At 45.1% G+C, this 24,824-nt stretch overlaps 2 protein-coding genes across 2 annotated transcripts; both read right to left on the bottom strand.

Annotated features, from left to right (window-relative positions):
- Positions 1-1,151: 1,151 nt before the first annotated feature.
- On the bottom strand, positions 1,152-6,669 carry LOC142765721 (uncharacterized). The gene is made up of 4 exons (XM_075867216.1): positions 6,384-6,669; positions 3,447-3,722; positions 3,147-3,235; positions 1,152-1,307 (listed from the first exon to the last, which is right to left on the bottom strand). The coding sequence occupies exons 1-4, from the start codon at positions 6,667-6,669 to the stop codon at positions 1,152-1,154; spliced, it is 807 nt and encodes a 268-aa protein (XP_075723331.1).
- A 15,218-nt stretch (positions 6,670-21,887) lies between these two features.
- On the bottom strand, positions 21,888-23,118 carry LOC142798460 (uncharacterized). Its single transcript, XM_075887380.1, has 3 exons — positions 22,845-23,118; positions 22,328-22,387; positions 21,888-22,256 (listed from the first exon to the last, which is right to left on the bottom strand). Exons 1-3 carry the CDS (start codon positions 23,017-23,019, stop codon positions 22,156-22,158), a joined length of 336 nt encoding a protein of 111 aa, XP_075743495.1. The 5' UTR covers positions 23,020-23,118; the 3' UTR covers positions 21,888-22,155.
- Positions 23,119-24,824: the final 1,706 nt, after the last annotated feature.

Here is a 24,824-nt window from a genome sequence, read left to right as displayed (position 1 = left end):
CTCTTTCTAACCAACCAATTCAACATATTGCGTGGAGCTCCAGCGATTTTTTTATCGGCCTAAGTGCGTTTTACTCCTTGCATCCTTTTGTTTTTTAGCGTTTAATATATTTGACTAAACTCTTCTTATACCTGTGTCACACGGGCGCGCAAAAAGTCTTTTAAGTAAGTGGTCTTTTACGAAGTTGAAAGACTTTTAACAAAGAAGTGTTTGCGGCGCAGACACACGGCAGCAACGATCTCCTTTTAGTGTTTTCGTTCGAAGACGCTAGCGAAAGCGTGGCGCTAGCAGGTAAAAGAGAAGCAATGAAAATTAAACGATGTATCACGATGTACAAATTAAAGACTTGCTGCACTGCTCGTTTCTTCAAATAAATTTAAGAATAACAGTTGAAGAAACACCAATGTGAAAGTTTTTTGCACTAGATAAGGAAGCATTCCCATAACTAGCGACGTGCGCAAGTCCGTCTGGCACCACTGTGCTTTTATTTACCGTATTTGTTTTTCGCTGCTCTCGACTGCCCTCGACACGTTATGGGCGACCGTACGGGAGAAAAAGCGAGGATCGCAAGCCTCACGGCCTGCCTTCTCGCTCTGGAAAGCGAGGCAGACGCTGCAAAAGCCGCCAAGGAGAGGATAAAGCAGCGCAAGACCGAGCGTCATCACGTGATATTGCCGACGCATTGTAGCTGCTTACGAGAGTAGAAAAGGAAATAACCATTAAAAGAGTGCATTACACCTTCTGCGGGATATGAAATTTGTTTTTACAAAGAGTTTTGGTGACAGAAAAATAAGCACTCGCTCTTTTTGTCCCACCACTCGAAAATTGCTGGCGCCCACTGGTTTCGAGGCTACTCATTCGAAGCCGTAAAAGAGATCGACGAACGCCGTTTACGAAAAAGACCGCTTCTGAAAAGGAGTTCGCTCTCTGCCGTGTGTCTGCTTTCAGGAACTCCTTTTCGGAAAAGGCCGCTTACTTAAAAGACTTTTAAGTGCCCGTGTGACAGGGGTATTATTTCGTGAGTGCCCGTGTGCGTTCCTCGTCTTTTTTCTGCGCGAACCCTAGCAGCGCACCCCAGCAACATGTTTTGTGAGTTTATCTCGCGAGTAGTATTGCTGGGAGTATTCAAGAAGCATAAATTTGATAAGGTGTCATACACGGAGACCCGATGCAGCCTCGGTGACGGCGCTGCTGACACGAAGACAGAACGGCACGCAATATGAGAGCGCCAGGAAGAGCAGCACCTTCTCCCGGTAGCCGCGGTTGTCCAGAGGTATGGCGGTTTGCGGGAACTGCCGCGTATAAACCTGCATCGGAATGCAAGCACTTGTGTGAGCAAATCGATGCGAGTGTGCTTCAAGTTGTCCTATGTCCCGGAGACATACTAGTGTATGTCTCCGGGACATAGTTACTATGACTAAGGTTAATTCATTATACTTCGGGCTCCACGTTTTTTTTTATCTCAAAAAGCTCTATGAATATTCAGTGGTTAAATTTCTGATAACTCGTATTTATTCGATAAACTCTCATTGCAAGGGGCAATATGACTGTCTTCAGTTCTTTATCGAAAGAACTAATTCTCAGCACTAGTTTATGCAACTTCCGCTTTGACGTAATTAAAGGTTACCGTGCCTCGAGAGTATGTTGGTGGCCACACTCATTTCACTTTTCGTAACGGCATTGTCGCGCACAAAGCGATATACGTGAACTAGTCGACAAATGTAGGCGCACCAAAAGCATGCGATTTCTTTGAGTGGATTGCAGCCACACAGAGTATCGGGTGTGTGTTTGTGATTGTTATGTGCTGTTTTGCGTGCGCGTGCTAGAGAGAAATGTTTCAGACAGCCACCACAATGGGGGTCTGCAAGACTAGCAACTTTCCAGCTCTGAATTCAAGGTGCTTCACTTCACATATCCGTGAACAATACTTGAGAAGGTGGAATCAAAAAGAGCACACTCAACGTAAGTCAATATTTTGTTGAAGACTTTCCTGGCACGCTAAAGTTGTCGCGAGAGCTGCACCAGAAGTTTGGTCTCGTGTGCTTGGCCATGGGTATGAACATGAAGTCACTAAAAACCGTATGCCCTTCGAGGTGTTTCGCTTTTATGAAGCTCTATAGAAAGTGTTTTAGACTACAGTCGGACCACTTGTCTTTCCTGAGAAACGACAAAGCCAAGGGGACGAAGTGTGAGAAGCTCAGGAGTATTGTTTCATCTCCTGAAACTGTGCACGAGTCGCGCGTTAAGATGAGGTTTCTGAAAACCAATGCTCGTGCCATGATTTTGAGGAAGAGGGTAGCCTGGTACACTGAGTGAATCTCATGCAGTAGGTTCGTTTGCATAATCTTATCAGTTAATGGTGGCATCCAACTGAGTTAGATGTGACAAGTCTACTGGACATCCTTGAAGAGAATCGACGCTGAATGACTGTTGCCTAGTTTAACCGATACTACGCTGCCGTTGCCGGAAAGTGGAGAGGGGAACCCGCGATATCAACTCTAATATCTGGGAATTGTATTTTTTTACTGCGAGGTAATTCTTTAGTGTAGTCCAGTCCCTTTTCATTTAATTCAAACCTTTCGCTAACTGGGGCTACCACGGAATAACAGTTCTCGTGGCTGCAGAAAATGAGGTAATCGTCAACAATGAAATACCCTAATTTATCTAAGGCGCCTCTGAAAGTTTATCACTCTCACTTTAGTAGAAATCAATAAGAACGTGAACAAGCTTAGAGCCAACCGATATGCCTGATTGCATAAATTCCATCCTTCCATCTTACCTGCATCGGCATCTATTAATAGGAAAAGAGTTCTAGGAAATTTCCCAAAAGAAACATCGAATAATTGTCCAGAACCCTTTCCTCCCTTTTTTATTACTATAGCAATTAGACTGCATTGAGCTCATGACTGTGTTTTAGCGACAGACAAGGGTGGCCGCTGTACGAGGACCGCGTAGTTTGCTGAATCACCAAGCAGGCAACGAAGACACATCGCTATGACACGAGCTTTTGGAGTAATATTAATAAAAATTTTTGTGCTCTGGCCTTAGGGTAACTCAATCTCTCAACGAATAAAACCATAGCCGCTTAAACGTTTTTTGTTACGTAGTGGGAAACTCCTAATATTGTGTGTAACAAATGTTCTCACCGTGTACCACTCTTTCTTGAATCGTGCGTTTCGATCCACGAGTGCGAGGTGTTGAGTGTCAATCCACACTTGAGCTTTTTGAATTAGGTCTGTAAAAAAGATCATCGCTCAAATAAAAGCTTCCAATCAATTGTCGTCACTGCCTGTCAATTAAGAACTTCTAACTCATTAGCATTATTTTTCTTCATCAAAGAGATTTCAAAAGCACAAATCGTGTAATCACGATACAGTCATTCAAAAACTCGCTACCTTCAACCGTAAATGTCCATATTTATGTTTAGGGACGGTGACCCAACTTACGCTCTAAGTACGTAGGCTCCTGGTCACCAAATTCAATGGGCTCCCGAAACCCGACTTTGGGCAATCCGCCAGCGAACATGTGCAGCGTGTAGTTCAGTGATGGCAAGCCCGTGCTGCCGTTGACACCACCGGGGAGAGCAACCCCGTGGAAGCTGACGCACAGCACGTAGTCTCGCTCAAAAGCCTCGCGCACTTGCACTCTGCACGCGTCTCGAAGCTCCAGCTCATTTCGCACGGCCTTCACGGGACTTCGCACGTTCAGGTACTCGAAGATTTCTGCAGGTGTAGACAACGCGAGTTGCACACACACACAACCATTTGAGGTATGAAGGGATATTGAGACAAACTTGTTGTAAGAGAACTAAATTATTCTGTTCCAATGAAATAAATGCAGCGGTGCGCTGTTACATTGCCCGAATTGCCGCGTACTAACTAGAATTCAGAGACTGGAAGTATAAATCTATTTTTTGTAATAGTAGCTGTTGTAATATACAAGACACAAAGTAGAATAGGTGACCGGGTGTAGAAACATAAAGTGAAGTACGATTTCAGAAGTTGGTACAGCAAGCCAACTCATAATCGTAACTGCCTATTATTGCTTCCTTTGTTTCCTTTATTTCGCGCGATTCTTTTTGTTCACTTCGGTAACAAAATGGTCATCAGACATAAGGCGATAATGACTTCCAGATTGTTGGTGCAAGCCGAGAATGATCTTGTACATGGTTCAGAAAAAGTGCATTACATAAATTGCTCTAACAATGACGATACGAAGGAATGTAATTTCATCCGAAGATCAAAATCATCCCGACAGTCAATAAGATGTTGAGTGAATTTTGTATGTTTGATTTAAAAATTAAGGAAGCTTCGCAGTCGCAGTGGTACTACCTATCTTGAAGAAGCATATAGCTGGGTGGTCTGCTTTCTCGTCAGTTTTTTTTCACTCATTTGCTCTTTTTTGTCTGGCTTTTGTTATGTCTTTATTTTGTGTTTTTCTATCTGTTTGTTGTCTTGTCTTGCTGGTTCCATCTTTTTTGTTGTGTCTCTTTCTTTCTTCCTCTGTATTTTTTGTCTATTTATTTCTTTTTCCACCCTTTTTCTACTTTATTTCCCTTTCTCTCATTCTTTCTACGAATTATTCTTTTGTTCACCCTCACACGCTTACTCCTCACCCTCAGTTTTTTTCCCAAGCCCTTGCTTTACTACACAAGGCTTCTCAAACGCGCCTGGGTAGCCCCGGTAATTGAGATGCTCGCCTACACAATATGTGTACGCGGGTTGGAATACCGCGACGGTAAGAAATTTTCTTACCAGAAATGTTTCCGTTTGGCTTTCTTTCCGTCTCTTTACCTTTCTCCCTGTACTCGTTCTCGCGCTCATCAGATTGATTACACGCCGTGCCGGACACATCAGCGCACACGTTGTAGGAGCGCAACTGTAGACGAAGTTGAGGAGGAAGTGTTTGAAGAGAGCAAGTGAGTTTACGTTGCTTCGCTGTTGGCATGCTTATGTACACGTACACCGGCGACACGTTCACTACATCTTACGGTGAGTAGATAGATATGTGGGGTTTAACGTCCCAGAACCATCATAATAATATTAGAGACTAATTAGTGGAAGACTTCGAAAATTTTGACAACCTGGGGTTCTTTAACGTGCACCCAAATCTGAGCACACGGGCCTACAGCCTTTTCGCCTCCATCGAAAATGCAGCCGCCGAAGCCGGTATTCGATACCGCGACCTGAGGGTCAACAGCTGAGTACCTTAGCCTTTTGACCACTGCGGCGGCGCTTACGGTGAGTAAGTACAGATCTGGAGGGCCACGAGTGTAGTGCTTTCGTCCATATTGTGGTTACAGTGCTCCGCTTCTGATCCGGAAGTCACGGCATCAAATCTCAACCGTGGCGGCCGTATTTCAATGAAGGCGAAATGCTGCAGACTCGTGCGCTTGGGCTTACGTACACGGTAAAGAACCTCAGGTGGTCGAACTTTCTGGAGCCTGTCACTACGACATCTCGCATAATGATATAGTAGCTTTGAGACGTGAAACCAGATAATTTGTTATTATTGTAAAGTAGCTTAAATTTTCGTTAACGAAAAACGACAAAGAGAAGTTGTGAGACAAAGATTTCTGCAAGCTGGTAGGAACTTTCCACAGAGCGCTAACTTGACGACCGGGAAAATTCAAGAAGAGGAAGTATTTGGGTAGCGTCTAGCCCACATGGTCTTATGATCAATGGCAATCTTCATCTTGTCCTTTTTGATGGTGTTTCTTGTTCTGCAGCTTTTTTTTGTGATGCAGAGCCAATTCGTTTTTTTCCGTATCCAGTTTACCTAGTCAACCAGATGCGACATTGTTCATGGTCGCAAAGCGGTGGGCACGGAATACAAAGTCAAGCCCGGCCGCTGGAAGAGTAGCCCATTCACACGCGAATCCAGGCCAGCGTTTTTCTTTCTGCTACTGGGTAAAAGTATTGTGGGTGTCCTAACATACAGGCATGTACACCGGGGAGAGGGGGGTGAGGTAGAGAAGGGGGACAGAAAGGCGGAAGTTCACTCGCATCGCCGAAGAGCGGTAACAGTTACCCGTTATTTGTGCTTTGTCTGAGTTAGTTATTCGTTTAGTTAGTTATGGCGTTCAACGTCCAAACACCTCGATATGATTATGAGCGAGGCCCATAGTGAAGGGCTCTGCAAATTCCGACGATGTGGGGTTCTAGACATGCGTTTGTATTTAAGTACATGAGTCTGAAGAATTTTGGCTATATCGAAAATGAGGCCGCCATGTCCGGGATTCAATCCCGCAACCTCCAAGTCAGCGGTCAAGCGCCGAAACCTTTAGAGCAGCGTGGCTGGTCTGTATGAGTGCTGCATTTGTGTTCACTGTGAATTGCGGATTACTTCATTTTTACCGTGCTAACACAGGTATTTTTCCCCACCTGCTCGCTTTCGGTACGATGCGAGCAGATCCTCAGCGTACGCAGACGGCGGCTGGTAAACCACAAATGTCGGCCACTCGCCCGGGAATGCGTATCGCGCCGGGAAGAGCCGGGCTGTCGTGAAGTTGCCGAGCTCTGCTAACCTCGGAGCAATGCGGCCCACTTGCGTGAAGCAGGCCACGGTGGCCAGCAGCTCGATGATGGAGGCAAACCAGTGCCGCCGGAGCATCTGGACAGCAACGCGCTGCCAGAGCACGAGCCGCGCGTGGACGAGGAAGCGATCCATGAATTCTATAGTGAAACAAGACATATCCCGCGTTTTACAACACAGACTCACCGAAAACAGTTGATAGCCTGAAGTTAGAATACGCACTTGGCTCTGGTGATCCCAAATATAAAACAGCCCACACGATTGATAAGACGGCTATTATTGATCTACTGTTTTGAATATATCATTTTCGAATAAAAGGTTTTCAGAAGGAAGGTATGGTGTAATGCTGCAAGAATAATTATAACAGTTCTGGATCATTTTCCCTATCAAAAAAAAATGGGAGCAATTATTCCGGAGCGTGAGTGTGCCAGACCTATTTGTTATTTTTCTTTTCTTTTTTTTCAACGCATTCTGCAATGTTTCTTTCTTCACTGCCTTCAATATAAAGTTCATTCCCGTGCTTCGCCCCGCAATGCTTCAGTTGCTGCAGGCAACAACGACCGTCTTATCCAGGCCAAAATAACTGCGGTAGCATGACAAGCGTCCTCAACTAAAGACTAGAGTGTCATGTCAAAAGCTGCTCATCTAGAGGCAAGCCCACGATCGGAAGAGCATATTTTATTGCAGAACTTTTAAGATGCTTCAGCTTCGCATTTAGGAGTAGAACGCAACAGCGTAATCCGGCCCTAGGTACATCGATTTTTCAATTGCTAACCTCGCTTCGGTCCTCCGTACACTTCTCAACCGTGCTGTTAGCAAGCGAATGGCCTTGCACGTGACATTGGCTGTTGCAAGCTATCCTGGAAAGTCAGCTGCTAGTACAGTTGTTCAAAGCTCACTAAGACTAAAGTATTCGTTTTGCGAATCAGCAATGGGTCCACTACTCACCCGCGAGGCAACCTGCGAACCTACGCCTCTGCTAACTCTGTTGGTGTTTTCGCATCCGATGATGATTAGGTATGTATGGGAACTTTGTAATTGGTTGGCCTTTGAAACGCAAAGTCAGTGCGCAATTGACATGTTTCGACCGATGGCGTGATTCCACGACTCTCCCACGCAATAACATGGCCTAAAAGGAGTCTTCCTATTATATGGCATTTAGGTTGTCTGTTTTTTTTTTCGAACAGTTCATAGCAGTACTGAGGCTCTGTGGTAGAAAAAGATATGTTTGCCTCGCAGACGACCTGCGTTCAAGGCTCACTTGGGTTTCAGTTTTTTTATTTAGTTTGGTTGCAACTTTCTCAATTCTTCAATCACTTACAGGATGATATTATTTGCTCACACCAAGCGTCACCGACACCAGAAGCTCTGTAAAATAATATCTTTAAATACTCCCACGCGGCGCACTAAAATACGCGCATGGCCAGCGCGTCTTGGAAGACAGATTTATTATATACACCCGTGGGCCGGCGTTGTCACGTACAATGCCACCGCCCCAACCGCCACTGAAATATGACTCATAACAAGTGTTGGTTGCCCGCTAAAATCAGAATCTGCGTTGAGAACTTATAACTCCGTGGGATATAGTTGCATGAGATTGGCAATGAGTATAACTTTTGATGCTTCGGTTTCTGATATGTCGTCGAGCAAGAAATCGAAAGACGTGGAGCGGTCATGTAAATATTTATTACGGTCAATTATCGTGCCATCGCTTTCCTTCACATCAATGAAGCGAAACCCATCTGCAAGTCGGTTTTACCAGCAGTACGAACGATGTTGAAAGGCTACGCATACTACATCACGAATGCTTTAAACTTCCGACATATCAGAGTATACTACATGTCTACTTGAGAAGTCCTGCTTTGCGCATTGCCTTAAAGTGGTGTGTTTCACAGTTTTACGCCTCCTGGTGTTTGACAGTAGCGCAGACAGCTTCCTTATGCATACCTAAACACGTGGTTCAGTAGCATTGAGATTTACATCAAATATGCAGCCAAAGCGACTCCTGGAAACTGAGAAGAAGCTTTGCCTGGGCTTAGGAAGACGCCCACGTGTGCTACAGAGCTCACTTTAACGCATGCAGACATAAGCGCTCAGTTCCAATACAAGATGCTTCCGAAAATTCCTCTGAGGCACATCGCCTCTAGCGATAAATACAATTTGTAGTTTGAACAAGCTTTCTTCTGATAAAGCGTGCTTTTTAGGCGAGGCCCTAGACAACACTTTCTCTGCTGAGTAAGCACTGATATATTGTTTCATCTTCCACAGCGTCCATGCGAGCCTAGACTGAATAGTTATTTAAGAAAGAAACGTTTGAGAAAATACTTATTCGATTGGCTGCCTCGAAGAAGAAAAAATATTTGATATGTCCATTGAATTAGCTTAGATTACTTATATGGCTTCAATAAATGAGTACATGACTTGTGAGAAACAATTTGCGCATCACTACAGTAACATCCAGTTCGCAGGTATGAACAATGGTCACACACAGTAGCATTACGTGTGGGGAGGTGTGGTGGAGTGGGATGGAGGTGGAAGAGGGGCTAGGGTGGAGACTGCTGTCTTACGTCACTTGGAGACGTGAGGCAGCGAAAATTATGTGACACTATATTTAGCTCAAAGAGTAGTCTCCCTTTTTTCTTCGACGAATATTTCACGCAAATTCATAGCTATAAAACATAGCCGCATCGTATTACTAGCCAATATATATTCGCTGTCATTACCGATAGTTGAAGCGCTATGCCACACTCCTACTGCCCTGTTCTTTCAAACAGACCTATTTCCTTCTTTGTATGCTTAAACCGTTAGAGTGAAATTTCCAGAAAAGAATGTTATGCTGAACTTTCTAATCTCACGTCCTGCGTACCTCGGAACGAGATATATTTTCCTAGGTGAAACATATTCTGACTTGGAGGGCCCGAGTGGTGACAGCAATCATTTAGCCCTTTTTCGATGAGGCTTCACAAACTATGTAATGACTGTGCCATTACATGAGAAGCCATACGGGCCGTTTTGGCTGTTCTGGCAACATATCGGTAACTGCAACACCGAAACGCAGCATTTTCGCATAAGCTAAGGTTCATTTTTTTTTCTGCTGCAAGTGTCTTCTTGGGGCACATGGTGCTTCCTCAATAAAAACGAAATAAAAAGCAAAATGTGCACCCTACTCACACTAGCATAAAAGCCCTGTCAATCTTCCTGTGACGGTGCGGTTGTTGACGTTGCCACAACAGCACACACTGGTCGTCGTGGTGGTAATAATGTTCGCTGCAAGTTTTCATGGCGCAAACCCACCACGGCAAAGTGGGTGGTGCCAGTGCATAAATATAAAAATGCGCACGTAAAATGGCTCCGTATCTGCATGTTTTACTGCAAATGTCATGGAATGACGATAATCTTTCGTCTGGAGAGAGAAAATGACACCTTTATTTTATGTGCTGCGTGAAAAAAAAAAGTCTTCAATGAGATTCTGGAGGCGCTGTGTTAATGTGCCTCAATGCGCTTCGCTGGTAGGTGCCACCACCATATCGTCTTAGAGGTATTGTTATGCTCCCTACAGGAGCCGAATTGTGCATAGGTCCACCATTGAGTTCAATCGCTGTGCAGTGAAGCCAATTGTCGCACGTGCAGGAAAAAAAATTACGATGCGATGTTCTGCCGCGGGTGGCGTGCCACAGACTTATTCACGCACTCTGAGCAACAGTGTACTGTTGCATTGTGGTGGTATATTGCTATAGGTATCGAAAATGCTGGAGGTCCGTTTGCTTAGATTTAAGTGCATGTTGAAGAGCCCCAGGTGGTCAAAATTTCCCAAGCCCTCCACTGAGGTGTCTCTCATATAGATATGGTGGTTGCGGAACGTTAAACTAAGCATTTAAATAACTGGGCTTAAATGAATTGAAAAGGCATCTCATTCGTAACAACGCCGCTGTGGGGTTTTTACTCTAGACATACGATGCACAATTTTTTTGGCAAAAACAATCTCATGATCACCTGGTTTATTTTGACCCCACTAGATGGTGCGACCTATATAGTCGGTCGGGGTTGACACTTTGCGGCTTTTATGTTCTGGCCGTTCTAGATTTGGTCATTCAGCTGAAACACTCTAAATGCGTTGGCGCTCGCACCTCGGATTATTTTGAGTCGATGTCTCGAGCTGCCGCAATGGAGATGTGGTGCGTGTCAACAAACGAAGGTGGATTTTCGAGATAGCGTCTCAAACGTAAAGCCTATACGGCGGATAGTTCATGCTACGCAAAGGTTTCCGTTCTGCGAAAACCCGCGCATGCACAGATTTTTTCCGGTAACACGGTAACGTAAAGAAGTATACGTAAAAAATTAGAGCCCCTAATGGCAGTCACGATGAAAGAAATCGGTGCGGGCAGAGAACGCGCGGGCGCCGCGCCATCGTGCATGTAAAGTTGCCCGGAAAATTTAACAGTCACGCAACTCTGCACCACGTAACAGCGCTCGCCGAATAGCGGCGCAAGGAAAAGCGATGCGCAACTCCGGTAGCACGTACAGAAGCTCTAGTCTAAGCTCTAGTCAAAGCCAAGCGTAGGAAACACGCGCGTTTTAAATGCAAGGCGTTTCTTAGCAAACTTCAGCGACTTTGAGCGTATCTATCTATCTATCTAGCCACTTACGACTTTTAGCTCTCTTGGCCGTTTCAATAATGAAATCGATACCAAACTTGGCATGGCCAGACATGACTGCATGAAGAACATATTTGCCTAGTCATAACATGAAAACATGACATGTATGTCATGAATGTCATAATCTACATTTCATGGTCCTGCAGCTAGCTCTTGCGGTGGTTTTGTTCACATGACGTGTTGCAAAACTGGTATGGTATGACATGATTGCATGGTGAACATAAGCGACAGACCTTAACATGAAAATCACGAACACGTATCATGTAACAACATGACTACATGCCACGCTTATGATGGGCTAATGGCCGTTTCGCTAGCGTCACATATACCAAATGTACATCCCACGTAATATCTTTTATTCAACATATGTCGACGATGTGCAGATAGGTTTTCAATCGTGTTCTCTTGGGATCTGTGAGCGACAGGTTCAGCTCGCCCTTAACAAGGTATTCAAATGGGCTGATGAAAACGGGTTCAAACTGAACCCACAGAAAAGCACCTGTGTCCTTTTTTTACGAAAAAAAAGCTTGCACCCTGAACCTGAACTGGTCCTTAAGGGTGAGCGTCTACCCGTAAACACAGAACATAAGTTCCTAGGTATAATTTTAGATGCGAAGTTAAGCTTTGTACCGCACATAAAACATCTTAAAAATAAATGCTTGAAAACAATGAATATCCTAAAGGTGCTGTCACGAACAACGTGGGGCAGCGACAGAAAGTGCCTCATGAATCTGTATAGAAGCCTTATACGCTCACGTCTTGAGCATGGGTCAATCGTCTATCACTCTGCCACGCCAAGCGCTCTGAAAATGTTGGACCCTGTTCATCATCAAGGCATCCGCCTGTCCACAGGCGCTTTTAGAACAAGCCCAGTTGAAAGCCTTTATGTAGAATCGGACGAGTGGTCACTCCATCTGCAGAGAACATATTCTTCCTTCATATATTTCCTTGAAGTAAATGCGAACAGTGAGCAACCTGCATATTCCACCATCAACGACCTGTCCAGCTCCCAACTTTTTTACAATCAACCCGCAATGGCACGGCCTTTGTCGCTGCTTGTTAGACACCTAGCTGAAGAAACAGATGTACCACTGCTTGAATACCACCTCAGCCCACCCGCCCTGCGGCTCCCGCCATGGCAGTGGCAGGTTATAGACTGTGACACATCTTTCGTAGCTGTCACAAAGCATGCCTCCCCCATACACATTCGGATGTATTTCTTAGAGCTGCAACATAAATATGACTGTCCAGAATATTATACTGATGCATCCAAGTCCCATAACGGCGTATCCTATGCGGCGGTCGGCCCATCCTTTTATGATGCCGGTGTTCTGTCCACCAGCACAAGCATTTTTACAGCCGAGGCTTACGCGTTATTCGTAGCCGGAAAGCACATCAGGCAATTGAATACGCCAAGGGTAGTTATATACACAGACTCCCTGAGTATCGTAAAAGCGTTGAAAAATCTTTAAAAACACAGAAATCCTATAATTATATCCCTCTATTCAATACTCTGCGCGGCCTATGCTTCCAAGCAACATATCGTCGTGTGCTGGGTGCCAGGATATTGCGAGATCGAAGGAAATGTGTTGGCCGACCAGCTCGCCATGTCAATTAACGGAAGCTCCGCCAACTCTTCAGTTGCTGTCCCTATAATGGACCTAAAACCAATTATACGGAAAAAGCGCAGGGCTTACTGGCAGAAGTTATGGGATCAACAACTCATAACAAGTTACACTTGATTAAACCATACCTCGATAACTGGCCACCCACGTCGAAAACACACCGTACAGAGGTCAGTCTCTGTCGGCTTAGAATAGGACACACACACAGCACGCACACACACCTTTTGTCCGGTGGTGACCCACCCAGCTGTCAGAGATGTGGCCGTCCACTTACCGTACTTCACATACTTCTTGAATGCTTTGAGCTAGTGGCTTACAGGAAAAAAACATTTTCCACTAGCGTACAAGGAACACATACCCCTTCACCCAGCTATGTTTATTGGTCGCGAACCTCTTTTTAAATATAATGCATTGAATGCATTCTTAAAGGAAGTAAATACCTTTCATGTTATCTACTCAAGTGATCCGTAGCACGGCCTCCGAAAGGAGGCTGCTGCTGCGGATGCTACATCCAAAAGAACACCTGTCTCCCGGCCCTTCGGACCAAGGGCGTGGGCGAGAAATCGGTGCTAATATAACGCTCCTATTTTATGATGTCATGACAACTAAAGACTCATTCTCACCAGGCATGCTTCACATCACTTTCATGATTTTAATAAATATATGTCTTACGCATTTTTAGAGCGCAAAATTTGAGGTCCTTTTACAGCCATTTACCATAACCATTGCTCTCATCCGATATCATTTCCTGGCGCTCTTTGGCCATCAATGGCCCTTGCGCCATTAAACAACATATATCATCATCATCACATATATCAAATTTGGTATTACGTGACGTCAATGGATGACGAAAGTATCCGACTGGTGCAAACATGATAACCAATAGATGCGTGTCATGTGATAACTAGACTACCTGCTACAGTCAAGGCGTCAATAAATTTGAACGTGACGCGGTGCGCCTGCTCGCCGGCGTTCATTTCGTCGCGTCACGCCGGCATTGCCCCGCCAGGCACCAGTCCTGCCATATATATACTCGCAGGCGCGTGGCTCGCTGCATTGCTTTGACGCATGCGCGTTTCAGCGCGTCCGGCGTCCCTGCGTCACGAAAAGAAAGAGACGCAGTGTTGTCTGGGTAACGCATCGACGCGAACTTCTGCTTGTCGCATTTCGCGCCGGCTGCCGTCAGGCGGTGGCAACGGACGCTGGTCGTGCCGGTCGCGCCTGGCGTCAGGCTATGGAGTGCTCGCGTTTCGCTAACGTAGCGTAACTGTGCCCAGCGTGCGCGCATGTCAACGCTACATTGGAATGTATTGGGCCCTTAATGATGCGCTCACGGAGGTTTTGCTAGCTGCACATATACCAAATTTGGTTTATGTGACTGGTGCAAACATGATAGACCTGACAAGCGTTTGATGCAAGAATATGACACATACCACGCTAATAGCGTGCTCGCGGCCGTTTCGCTGGCTCCAAATATACGATATTCGGTATAACGTGACGTGAATAGATGACGAAGGTAAACGACACAGCCAAACATGATAATGATTCACGACACGAAAGTCATGTACATCATCATTTACCTCAACCTTGTAAAATTGCGCCAATTTTTAAGTGACATATCAACCTTTCTGATTTGTGCATCGCATATCATTGATTCCCACTGGATGTGGGATCTGCCACTTTTAAATGCGAAGCATTTCTTGGTGAACTTTGGTGACTTTGAACGTCTCTATCTATCTATCTATCTATCTATCTATCTATCTATCTATCTATCTATCTATCTATCTATCTATCTATCTATCTATCTATCTATCTATTTGCCGCCTAGAACTTCTAGCTCTCCTGGCCGTTTCGATCATGGTATCGATACCATACTTGGCATGGCATAACATGATTGTATGAAGAACATATTTGAGTAGTCATAACATGAAAGTTATGACATGTATGTCATGAATGTGATGATTTACATTTCATAGTCCTGCAGCTCTTGCGGTGGTTTCGTTCAGGTGCCGTGCTGCAAAACTGGCATGGTATGACATGATTGCATGCCGAACACAAACAACCAACCCTAACATGGAAATTATGACATGCGTGTCATGTAGCAGCATGACTACATGCCACACTCATGATGCGTTTGCGGCCATTTCGCTAGTGGCACATATACCAAATTTGGTATTGTGGTACGTGAATGGATGACGGAGGTTTGTGACTGGTGGAAACATGATAATCATGAGATGCGTGCGATGTAGCAACATGACTACATGTCACGCTCATGATGCGCTGGTAGCACTTTCACTAGCTTCACTTATACCAAATTTGGTATTACGGGACGCGAACAGACCACATAGGTAAATGACACATCCAAACATGATAATCATCACATGCGTGTCACGTAACAACTTGAGTACATTCCGCACTCATGATGCGCTCGTGGTCGTTTCGCTAGTTTCACATATGCCAAATCTTGTATTATGTGGCGTTAAGTGGTGACGAAGTTATGTGACTGTGCAAACAGAATAATATTGAGATGTGTGTCATGAGAGAAAATGATTAAATACCAAAGTCAAGGTTGCAATACCTTTCGACGTGCCGTGGTGCGCGTGCTCGCCGGGGTTCATTTCGTCGCGTCACGTCGACGTTGCCACGCCAGGCGCGGGTTCTGCCATATACTCGCAGGCACGCGCCGCGCTGCGTTGCTTTGACGCATGCGCGTTTCAGCGCGTCTGGCATCCCTCCGTCGCGAAAAGAGGGAGACACAGTGTTGTCTGGGTAACGCATTGGCGCGAATTGCAGCATGTCGCATTTCGAGCTGGTTGCAGTTTTGCCGCGCCGACGGACGCTGCTCATGCTTGTCGCGCCTGGCGTCAGACTATAGCGTTTTGTTAACGTAGCGTCGCTGTGCCCAGCGTGCGCTCGCGTCAATGCTACATTGGTGTATATTGCGCCCTTTATGATGCGCTCGTGACCATTTTGCTATCTTGAAATATACGAAATTTGGGGTTACGTGTAGTCAGCGGATGACAAAATTATATGACTGATGCAAGCATGATGATGCTGACAAGCCTGTCATTAATGAAATGTCAACATACCACGCTCGTAGTGGGCTCACGGCCGTTTTTCTAGCTCCACGTGCTCTAAATTTGGTTTCACGTGACGTGAATAGATGACGAAGGTAAACGACACATCCAAACATGATAATCGTGACACGTAAATCATGTACGGCATCGTTTACCTCCACCTCGTAACCTTGTGCTGATTTTCGAGTACATTTCAACCTTCCTGATTCGTGCTTCGCATATCATCGCTTCCCACAGTACGTGGGATCTGCCAATTTTTGTGTCCAGCATTACATTGTGAGCTTGACGTAAGGAACGCTACGTTCCTCAGATTTGCTTGTGTATAATTTTATGGTATAAAAAACACGCCACAGTGCATTGATGTATGGATATTCTGCCTGAGATATGTGCAACCTTTGTTTTTTATTCATAATACGCACAAGTAAGAACGCAGGCGCCAGTGTAATATTGGTGGGCGCTTCAGATGTTGGGTTTTGGAATTAAAGGGAAACATTCGGAGGCAAGAAGATAAATGGTTTTTGGCTCGCTCTGTCTTCCAAGATCCCTCCTCAGTGTGAGGCCCATGGGACGGCTTTACGCTCTCCCATAGTACAGTACCTATAGTACTCTATATTGTTCAACCTTTATTCTAACCACACAAAGACAAACTGACCAATGTTTTGCGTCAAATTATGTCAAGGATTGGCGTCTTTAAAAGATATAGCAAGGTTACTCCAAGAAATGTAGTATCCAGATACACAACTTCTTAGCCTTGCAGAAAGAGGAACATAAGTACATAGGATAGTGACAATCATTAACAGTTAACGAAATGGTAACATTGGGTCTAAATGTTCAAAACATAAACGCGGTCTTGTCAAGGATTCTCAAATGAAAAATTGGCCACGTATCTGCATGTTAATCAGCCAATGTCGTCGAAAGACGATAGTTTTGCGTCTGGAGAGATTGAACAAAACGTTAATTTGATGTTGTGCGCAAGAAAATCGGTGAATGGTATTCTGTACACGCTGCGTTAGAGTGCCTCGAGCGTGCAGTAGAGGCGAATGAGCAAACCAAGTCACGGCACACGTGAGACATGAGCGCTATCCGGCCGTTATCTTGGAATAAACGCGTGGCTCTGAGACGGTCGTGCGCATGGCCACGGGTAGGTGCTACCACCGTGTCGTATTAGCAAAGCGTTGGAAACACTTCCCTTTTCGTGGAAGCGTTGCATGGTCAGCGCCACGTGATTAACGCTACGGTCCTTAGAATAACCTATGTATGCCTTTTCTAGTAAAAGACGCACAAACAGAATATATACGTGTTGTTATGGTGCCTCCATTATGCGCGATAATTGCTTTTTAATTTACAATCGCACAATTATGAACGCTGAATCTTGAGCAACATTGATGGGCACTGCAAATGGGGTCGGTGGTTTGGGTATGCGCTGGTGCTGTTTAAGTGCGTGATACCGCTAAGAGTGGGCAAAAAGACAAAAGAACAGACAGACAGGCCAAAATTTTTACGTCGAAGGTCCCCAAGAAAGACTATCGTCTTTAACTATCGTCTTTAAAAATAAAAGCTTATCTGCGGGGTGAATTTTGGAGAATGGGGTGAAGCTCGGTCCGCATGCCACTGCCGCGCCGCTTCAGCCTCCCATTCTCGTAAGTCAGGATTTTGTTGGCATGGCCACGCAGATTCACGGCAAGCTTTTGCCGCGCGCGCTCGCACATCGGGGTTTTATCATAGAGAAATAAAAAAAAAGGTTAAGAGTGGACACTCCCGTAGACCCCAGCGGCCCAATCGACCCTAGCACACCTGATGGTTGGTGAGAGCAAGTAGCGTGCGCTTCCTGTTTCGACTTCACTGGCGCAAATTTTGAATTACTTTACGTAACCGACGTTTGGCTATGACGAAAGTTCATGATTTCAGACCACTTTTCATCGCCCAAATGGATAGTTTTTGTAGGTCGTTTTGACTTAGCGATTCCCTGTTTTGTTTCGTTCAGTGGTTCGTGCGAATTGGTCGGGACGTAATGTTTATTTCGATTAAGTTATAATAAAAAAAGATGCAGGTAATGATAATACACTACGGTTTTATTCATCGCGCTTGTGTTTTTCTTTTGGAACAAGTGATCAATGTATATATCAGTCAAAGAGACAGAGTTTCCACAATATTTTATTCAAAGGCAAGGTGAAGTCTCAGAATATAAAAAGCACAATATGACAAAAGTTTACAACAAATGCATCTCGCCTTACAAATAAATTGTAAAAATATTGTAACAAATACAGAGAGAACACAGACAACGCACACATCGCTAGAGTTGGCAGAAGCCGAGAAGCTGGTGAAGTATGACACACCGGGCCTGTGGGTAAGTAAGGATCTATGGCAAAAACACAGCGCACAATGCTGAAGAAGAAGGAAGAAGTGATATATACATAGCAATGAAGTTGCGAATCAAGCCTGGGGTTAAAAGGCGTCTCTAGAAAAATTAAGAATCCCCCCCTCCCCTGAAAAAAGTCCTGTCTACGTGCCTGCTCTTAACCGAAATAATGCATAGAAAAAAAGAGCGCACAGAAACCACACGACACAATATATTGTGTCGTGTGGTGTCGTGTCGTGCAGAAAGGCAAAGGTGCAGTGAGCTGACTGTGTTTAAGAACAGCTAGCCCAAAATGAAAAAAAGCAGACTTGATGCCTGCTTGTCCTCAGAAACGTAGGGCTCTGCAGCTTGCTCACTACGCGAAAGACAAATTTTATGCTACAACACTGGCAGGTCTTGTGGCTCATGCGTCACCTTCATCAAAAACTTAAGATCCCAAGTGATTTGCGTCTGGGTGTTGCTGTGACGCTTGCGAGCTAAAATAGATTGTAGTCATCTCTTATCCAGAATTGTGGACCTTAATTGGTGCTGCGAGAGCGGTATTACAGGCCTAATAAATAGCAGAAGGAAACCACTTTGGCTCAATATTTTTCACAAAGGCTCTACATCGTACGTTATCACTCACAAGCTATATAAAAATAAAATGGCAGCGTCCGCAGCCCCATCAGTTGCTACAAGTTTGGGTATTCTTTTGAAAATTTTGATGGGCGAGATGAGGAGGTTTATGAGAAGCTAAAATACGAAAAGCGTGTTAACGTGAACTGTGCCCACTTCATACTGTGTTCCTTACCCGCTCGAAGACATTTCAACAAGCGGTTTTGTTATCGATATATTACTTGAGCTGGAGAGATAAAGCATACACAGTGACCAAGCGACCCACAGTAAAGTGTACAGTTCGCCCGAATTTGCTACAAAAATACACACAGGATACCCAACATTCTTTTTAAGGTTATGCAAATCACTTCGAGCGAATACACAGTGTCCCTACTCCTCATAGCGGGTAACCAAAACAATGTATGCAACGAAGGAGTGGTTAGTCCAGTTGAACTGAATATAAGCATATAAGACCATAATGAAGTCTGCTGTAACGAAGTACTAACATAACAAAGCTATTGCAAGATTCGGCTCAACTCGAATACTTTAGTGTAAACCCGCCGCTAATTGCTAACCTTTGAACTTGTCAAGCTGTATGCCTGAGATGGAAGACTGGAACCGAACCCTATCTAAGTTTCGGTTCCCAAAACGCACATGCCAACATAAACGAACCCGGCAAAACATTTTCAGAAACTTCGCGCGACACCCAGCAGAGCAGAAATGAAAATCGACAAAAATTGACAGATGGTGATACAAAACATCGCACACTTTCAGGTGATGTGCAGTGGCCTCAATCATGGCAAGAAAGTGAGATTCAAGTTGCTGTATGTATGCAAAAGCTGCTTCTGATGGCACAGTGAGATTTCCAAAAAGTTTGCTGGGGACGTGGTATGCTTTGAGCATTGTGAAATACTGGTGGGTACCCTTAAGCGTCTCACTGTCGTCTTTCAGTAACTGTGGGCAACTGCAACCATCACATGCATTCCGAAGGAAGTGTTTGATGATAAATCCAGCTACATAATATGAGCGGAGTCATCGATAATATGGGAGTGAATGTTGGTCGCAAGTTCAGAGAGATCGTCTACAGCGGGAAAGTCGTCAGGCTGTGGCTGTGCACACTCCTCATTATCCACAAGAGACGCACTGGTGAGGGAGAATGGCGAGGGCTGCTCCTAAAGGAGGTCACATTCATCATCCTCGACATTGTCGTATTCTGACAGCCTGAAGAGTTTTCTTATGCAGATGTGCTTCAGGTCACAAATAAATTGTGCTACATTGGGGTTGGTGTTGCAACCCTGTTTTTGCCTAAGTGGCCAAATATGTTCTCCAGAGGATGCTGTTGAAGCCTGCGTGTTAACAGGTATTCAAAATTGTAATTTTTGGAGAGGTCGTCCCATAGTTGACAAATAGCCTGAATTGTAATTTGCCAACCTACGATGGTTTGTGGTTGACGTCTGCCAACAAACTGCCATGATGCAATCCAGGGAAGCTGGCCTCGGAGGAAGTTAATCAGCTCTGAATCATTTTTTATGATTGCATGCCGCAGCTTTTTCGAAGTTCTTTTTTTACTCGAGCTGTTCAAGGCATCGAAAATACTGTCCATACGATCACAAAATTGAGCTGCAGTGATGGCCAAGGCAGGCAGCACCTTCGCATACACCATTGCCGTGATAGCAATCGAAACTGATGCACTGAGGACCTGAGTTGCTCTGCTGACCTTCATATTAGAAAAAGGTTTTTGATGAACGTGCCGTTCAGTCAACTTTGGAGCCAATCGCAACCGCAACTCATGTGAGGATTGGTAAAGGCTTACAATGTGCGACCAGTTAACGATGTCATCCCCAATGTATAACTTGTGTGCTCGGACATTATTGCGCGTTGTTTTAATTAAATGCGGAACATCAAAAATGTAATACACCCGCTCACCATTAACTTCAAAAAAAGGCTTCGCTACAGTCAGTCTTAGTTGGTTAGCGAGACTTACATTTGAACTGCCCTGGTCACAAATGACTGCTTTCACTGCAATATTAACGCTCCTAAGCTCCAAAATGAGTGACACCAGCAAGTTATGCATAACAGAAGATGATGTTGATGTGTGCCCTATAGTGAAAGCAACCGGTTGAACCCACTTTCTCGAAACACCAACAAGAAGAAAAACCAGTGCTCGATCAGCAATGGTTGAAGTGCGATGAGTGCCATCATCTGTTAAACCCTGGACGATGTCTCTTGCAGCATCATAGTACAAATTAATTTGGAGTGCTATTTCGTCGAAAACTAAAACGCACACTCGGTCCCGTTGATTCCAAGCTTGAGTATTTGTTGCAATGGAAGAAAGGATTCCTGGAATCATGCCTGGAGTCATCTTTACATTAGCTAGCCACCTCCTTAATGAACGCCGGGAGGGCAAAGAAAAATATGGAGCCAGAAATCGGTATGCTCGCGGACCTCGGAAGTTTACGTGAAGAGCGAATTTCTTGAACCACACGGGAAACTGCTTGCCCTTGCGTTTGGGCCTCAAGTGAACATGGGCAGAAAGAAGTTTAAAAACCTCCTCGGTGACGTGCGATCGGATAACTCAAAGGGCCTTTGAAGTCTATGACGATGCTTGGTGAGGCTGTCTTTGCAGTCTTTTGATAGTTTTCCCCTGTGCTGCTACTTTGGCTTGCAGATGTTTAATGGTTTGCTTGTACTTCATTGATGGAGACATTGTCGCTGGCACACAGGAACGCCCTGCAATAAACAAAAAATGGATGTAAAGCGAAGAACAACTAATCCCAAACGAGCACTTTCCTCGCTCTTTCAGACCCTGGGGCATAACTTTCTGTGGTGCAAAGTTTTCGATTCCACTACCTAAAAACAAACCATTCACAATGTTGACAATGCACAAAAAAAATGAATATCACTGAGAGCCCACCCTTACATTTTGTAAGTGCACACGTAGTGTCCTTTTGAGGATAGTTTCCTCAGAATGTCCTAAACATAAAATAGCTGCATTAAAAACAGCTCCAATAGTCACCATTTTCTCTAGGGCAGTCAGGCGTGGAGCTGTTGGCGGAGACGTCTCCTAGAGGATCTTGTGAAGCTTGTTCAGTGCCTCGGACAGTGCTGTCGGAACAATCTTGCGAGCGGCCTGTGGAAGTCTCTATATCAATCCACTCTGGTGTTGAAGTGAACATACAGATTACCGGTCACACAAGTTCCTTTTGGGACAGCTGAACGACTGGTTAAGGTTTTCTCCGGCTGGACGAAGTCAGCAGAAAGTCTTTCACCAGCTACAAGGGAGCTGCCACCTGCAGAGGTTTGGTCAACAGTCAATTTGGGTAAAAAAAAGAAATCGCGATACTGAACGCACCCTGCTCATCGGGGCACCTCATTGTGTGGGAGCCACTTTTTGAAGCCTCTACCGCAGGTCCTGAAGAAATGAAATAACGACAATGTGTCAGTAAGAGGCTTAAAATAACACAAACTGAAGCTCATCCGCACCTTGCAGTGCAGCTTCTGCAGTCATGTCACAGTCACTATTTGAAGCGACGCTCAGAGAACCTGCATATATGTGCAGTTGGTACAAGTTACAAAGCTTGTAGCATGGGGAAACTTAAACAGCTCTTTCAAACGCATAAATTGGTCAAACGTGGAAGAAAAGAGAAGGCACCAACTAGGAAACAAGTAATTTGTCATTTTTGGAATTATCAACAGTGCCAGCTTTCCCTGATGAAAGGTATATGTACATGTGCACTCAGGCTTGAAGATAACGTGAAATAGCCCTTTAAAGTCTTTCAAAACAAGTTGCGCAGGTCAAGAGCATCGAAAAAAGACAGAAATGTAAAGCTGCTGTTAGGAAGGTAATAGCCCACAATTCACAAAATTTAAGACTTTCCAAGTGGTACTTCTATAGTGAGGTTTCTCCATCGACTACAAAGATCTTCGCGGTTAACTGTCGCCACTGATTCAATACAAGTGGCTGCTATTGCACATATTTGAGTTTCAGTCAATTACTTACATGGTGCAGCTGGTTGCACACTGGGAACAGCCATTCTTGTAAGCCTTGTGTGCCCAGGGTCCATGAAACTTTGAGCAGTAAAATGGTCGCTACAAACTCTGTACGTTGCGTACAATAGGCTGGCCAGCTTACTCAGGAGATCATCGCGTCCAGCATACTGCATCCATGCTTTCATCCTGCATTGGCAATGAACTATCAGCTGAAAGGGGAAGTGCTTGAATAGTGATTTTTTTATTGTTACCCTCACTGAGCAAGTACGATCAGTAAGCCTAAAGACAACCATACAAAAGCTTTAACACACCGGCCGTCCCGTGGTATGCGGAATAAACTAGTCCCAGGCTTCTTGTGGGTTCTCCCATTGTTGAAGCACCACGATACACAGCATTAGCTGTGTATCGGCGGACGGCACGGCATCAGCGCGGTCTGAAAATGTTAGTAAGTGGATGCTTCGCTATCAAATTACGAAAAAGATATGTGCACCTCATAAGTGTACCAGCAAACCCCTTTGAATGATTAGCTAATCAATGCACAATACAAAAGCAGTGATACATCTCTGACCCATAAAACTCTGACTTACAAAGATAGACGTCAAGACCACGTACAAAGATCTTCAGAAGTTTCCAGGCCGCTATCCCTTGTAATGCAATGGTATCGCGGCCTGGGAACTTTAGAACACCTTCGTGCGTACGCAGTATCAGCAGTACATTGGGAAGAAAAATCGTAGTTGAAATTAGTGCGGTAAAATTATATTGTAAACGTCAAAAAAATCTGTGGGCAGCTTGCACTAGTGGCACAAGGCTAGCGAAGAAACGAAGATGATGGCCACTTGGCTAGTCCAGATTTGCCTCCGGCACACCAAGAATTATTCGTGTTCCGAGCCTTCGGAAAACGCGCCGTGAAGCATGCGAGGCCCAGCGAACGCTTCTCAATATTTTGCACCGAGTCTATGACCTAGCTGCCCAGCTATGCTCAGCGCACAGACGCTCGCGTCCGTGGCAGACGCAGCACGCGTCGCCTCGGCTTGACGCTGGGCCGCCTTTGCTATACCGCATACGTTGCACAATGTTCCCGTCTAGCCGCCGAATAGAGCCACAAACTTTCTTTTTAGCGAACCTCCCCACCCTTACAAGCTTCAGAAAAAGATTACAACTGCGTGAATGAGACGCCACGTAAGAAACTAACTCGCACACACGAAGCGCAACGTGTGTGTGTGCATCTTTCTATGTTTGTTGCATGGTGTCTTATTCGCGCAGGTGTAACCGTTTTCTGAAAAAAATGACTCAACAAGCCCAACAACATGTCATTCAACAAGCTTCGCTTGAAAACGTGCCTCACCTGTTATCTCACGCACGATAACGCCGACGCAGCCGACGTTGACGAGAGCAACGAAAGCTTCCCGCTGTCAGTCATGCATGGGCTTGTCGCTGGGTCGATGGTGTTTATGACAGTACGGCTGAAGAAAAATAATCGCGTAAGGTGTGTCGAATAAACTGTTTTTATGTATAAAGAACATACCAGATTTGGGCATATAATTATTATTTTGTAAAAACAATTCTGTTGAATTGATTATAACTGTTTTTTTTTGCGCTTGCGTCCTCTGACGTTTGGTGAGAGCACTAGTTCGTTACGTAGTCGTGACGCACTTCCTGAGGCCAGGTTTCGCGGAGTGTCCTCTCTTGTCTTTTTCTTTCTCTATGGTTTTATTTTCGAGCGCGAGCCGCCGCCGCCTTGCGCGAACGCCGCTATGCAGCCTTCCACTTTCGCCGACCTTGTGAACGCGCGTGCGCGTCAAAACGGCTTTTATATTGCTATACCGGGCCACCTAGCGTACGGTGCCGCCGACGAACACGTGATCGCTGACGTCTTCGTTTGACGTCATTCCAATTTTCTCGCGTGCTCGCACATCGGGTTTTCATCTCCGAGCGCGAGCTGCCGCCGCCTTGCGCGTATCATACTTTTATCGGCAAACCGTGAATCGTC

Source organism: Rhipicephalus microplus, chromosome 1 (genome assembly GCF_043290135.1).
Source record: "Rhipicephalus microplus isolate Deutch F79 chromosome 1, USDA_Rmic, whole genome shotgun sequence".
In the NCBI taxonomy this organism is placed as follows: domain Eukaryota; kingdom Metazoa; phylum Arthropoda; class Arachnida; order Ixodida; family Ixodidae; genus Rhipicephalus; species Rhipicephalus microplus.
The sequence above is the reverse complement of the archived record's forward strand: the minus strand, read 5'-3'. Positions and strand labels throughout refer to the sequence as shown.

Coding starts and splice junctions, on each gene's coding strand:
- LOC142765721 (XM_075867216.1), bottom strand. CDS start 6,669: ATGGATCGCTTCCTCGTCCACGCGCGGCTCGTGCTCTGGCAGCGCGTT. Junction 3,723..6,383: donor ATCGTACCGAAAGCGAGCAG/GTGGGGAAAAAT, acceptor CTACACCTGCAG/AAATCTTCGAGTACCTGAAC. Junction 1,308..3,146: donor TCAAGAAAGAGTGGTACACG/GTGAGAACATTT, acceptor ATTCCGATGCAG/GTTTATACGCGGCAGTTCCC.
- LOC142798460 (XM_075887380.1), bottom strand. CDS start 23,019: ATGAAAGCATGGATGCAGTATGCTGGACGCGATGATCTCCTGAGTAAG. Junction 22,388..22,844: donor TGTGCAACCAGCTGCACCAT/GTAAGTAATTGA, acceptor ACATATATGCAG/GTTCTCTGAGCGTCGCTTCA. Junction 22,257..22,327: donor TGCAGAAGCTGCACTGCAAG/GTGCGGATGAGC, acceptor TCATTTCTTCAG/GACCTGCGGTAGAGGCTTCA.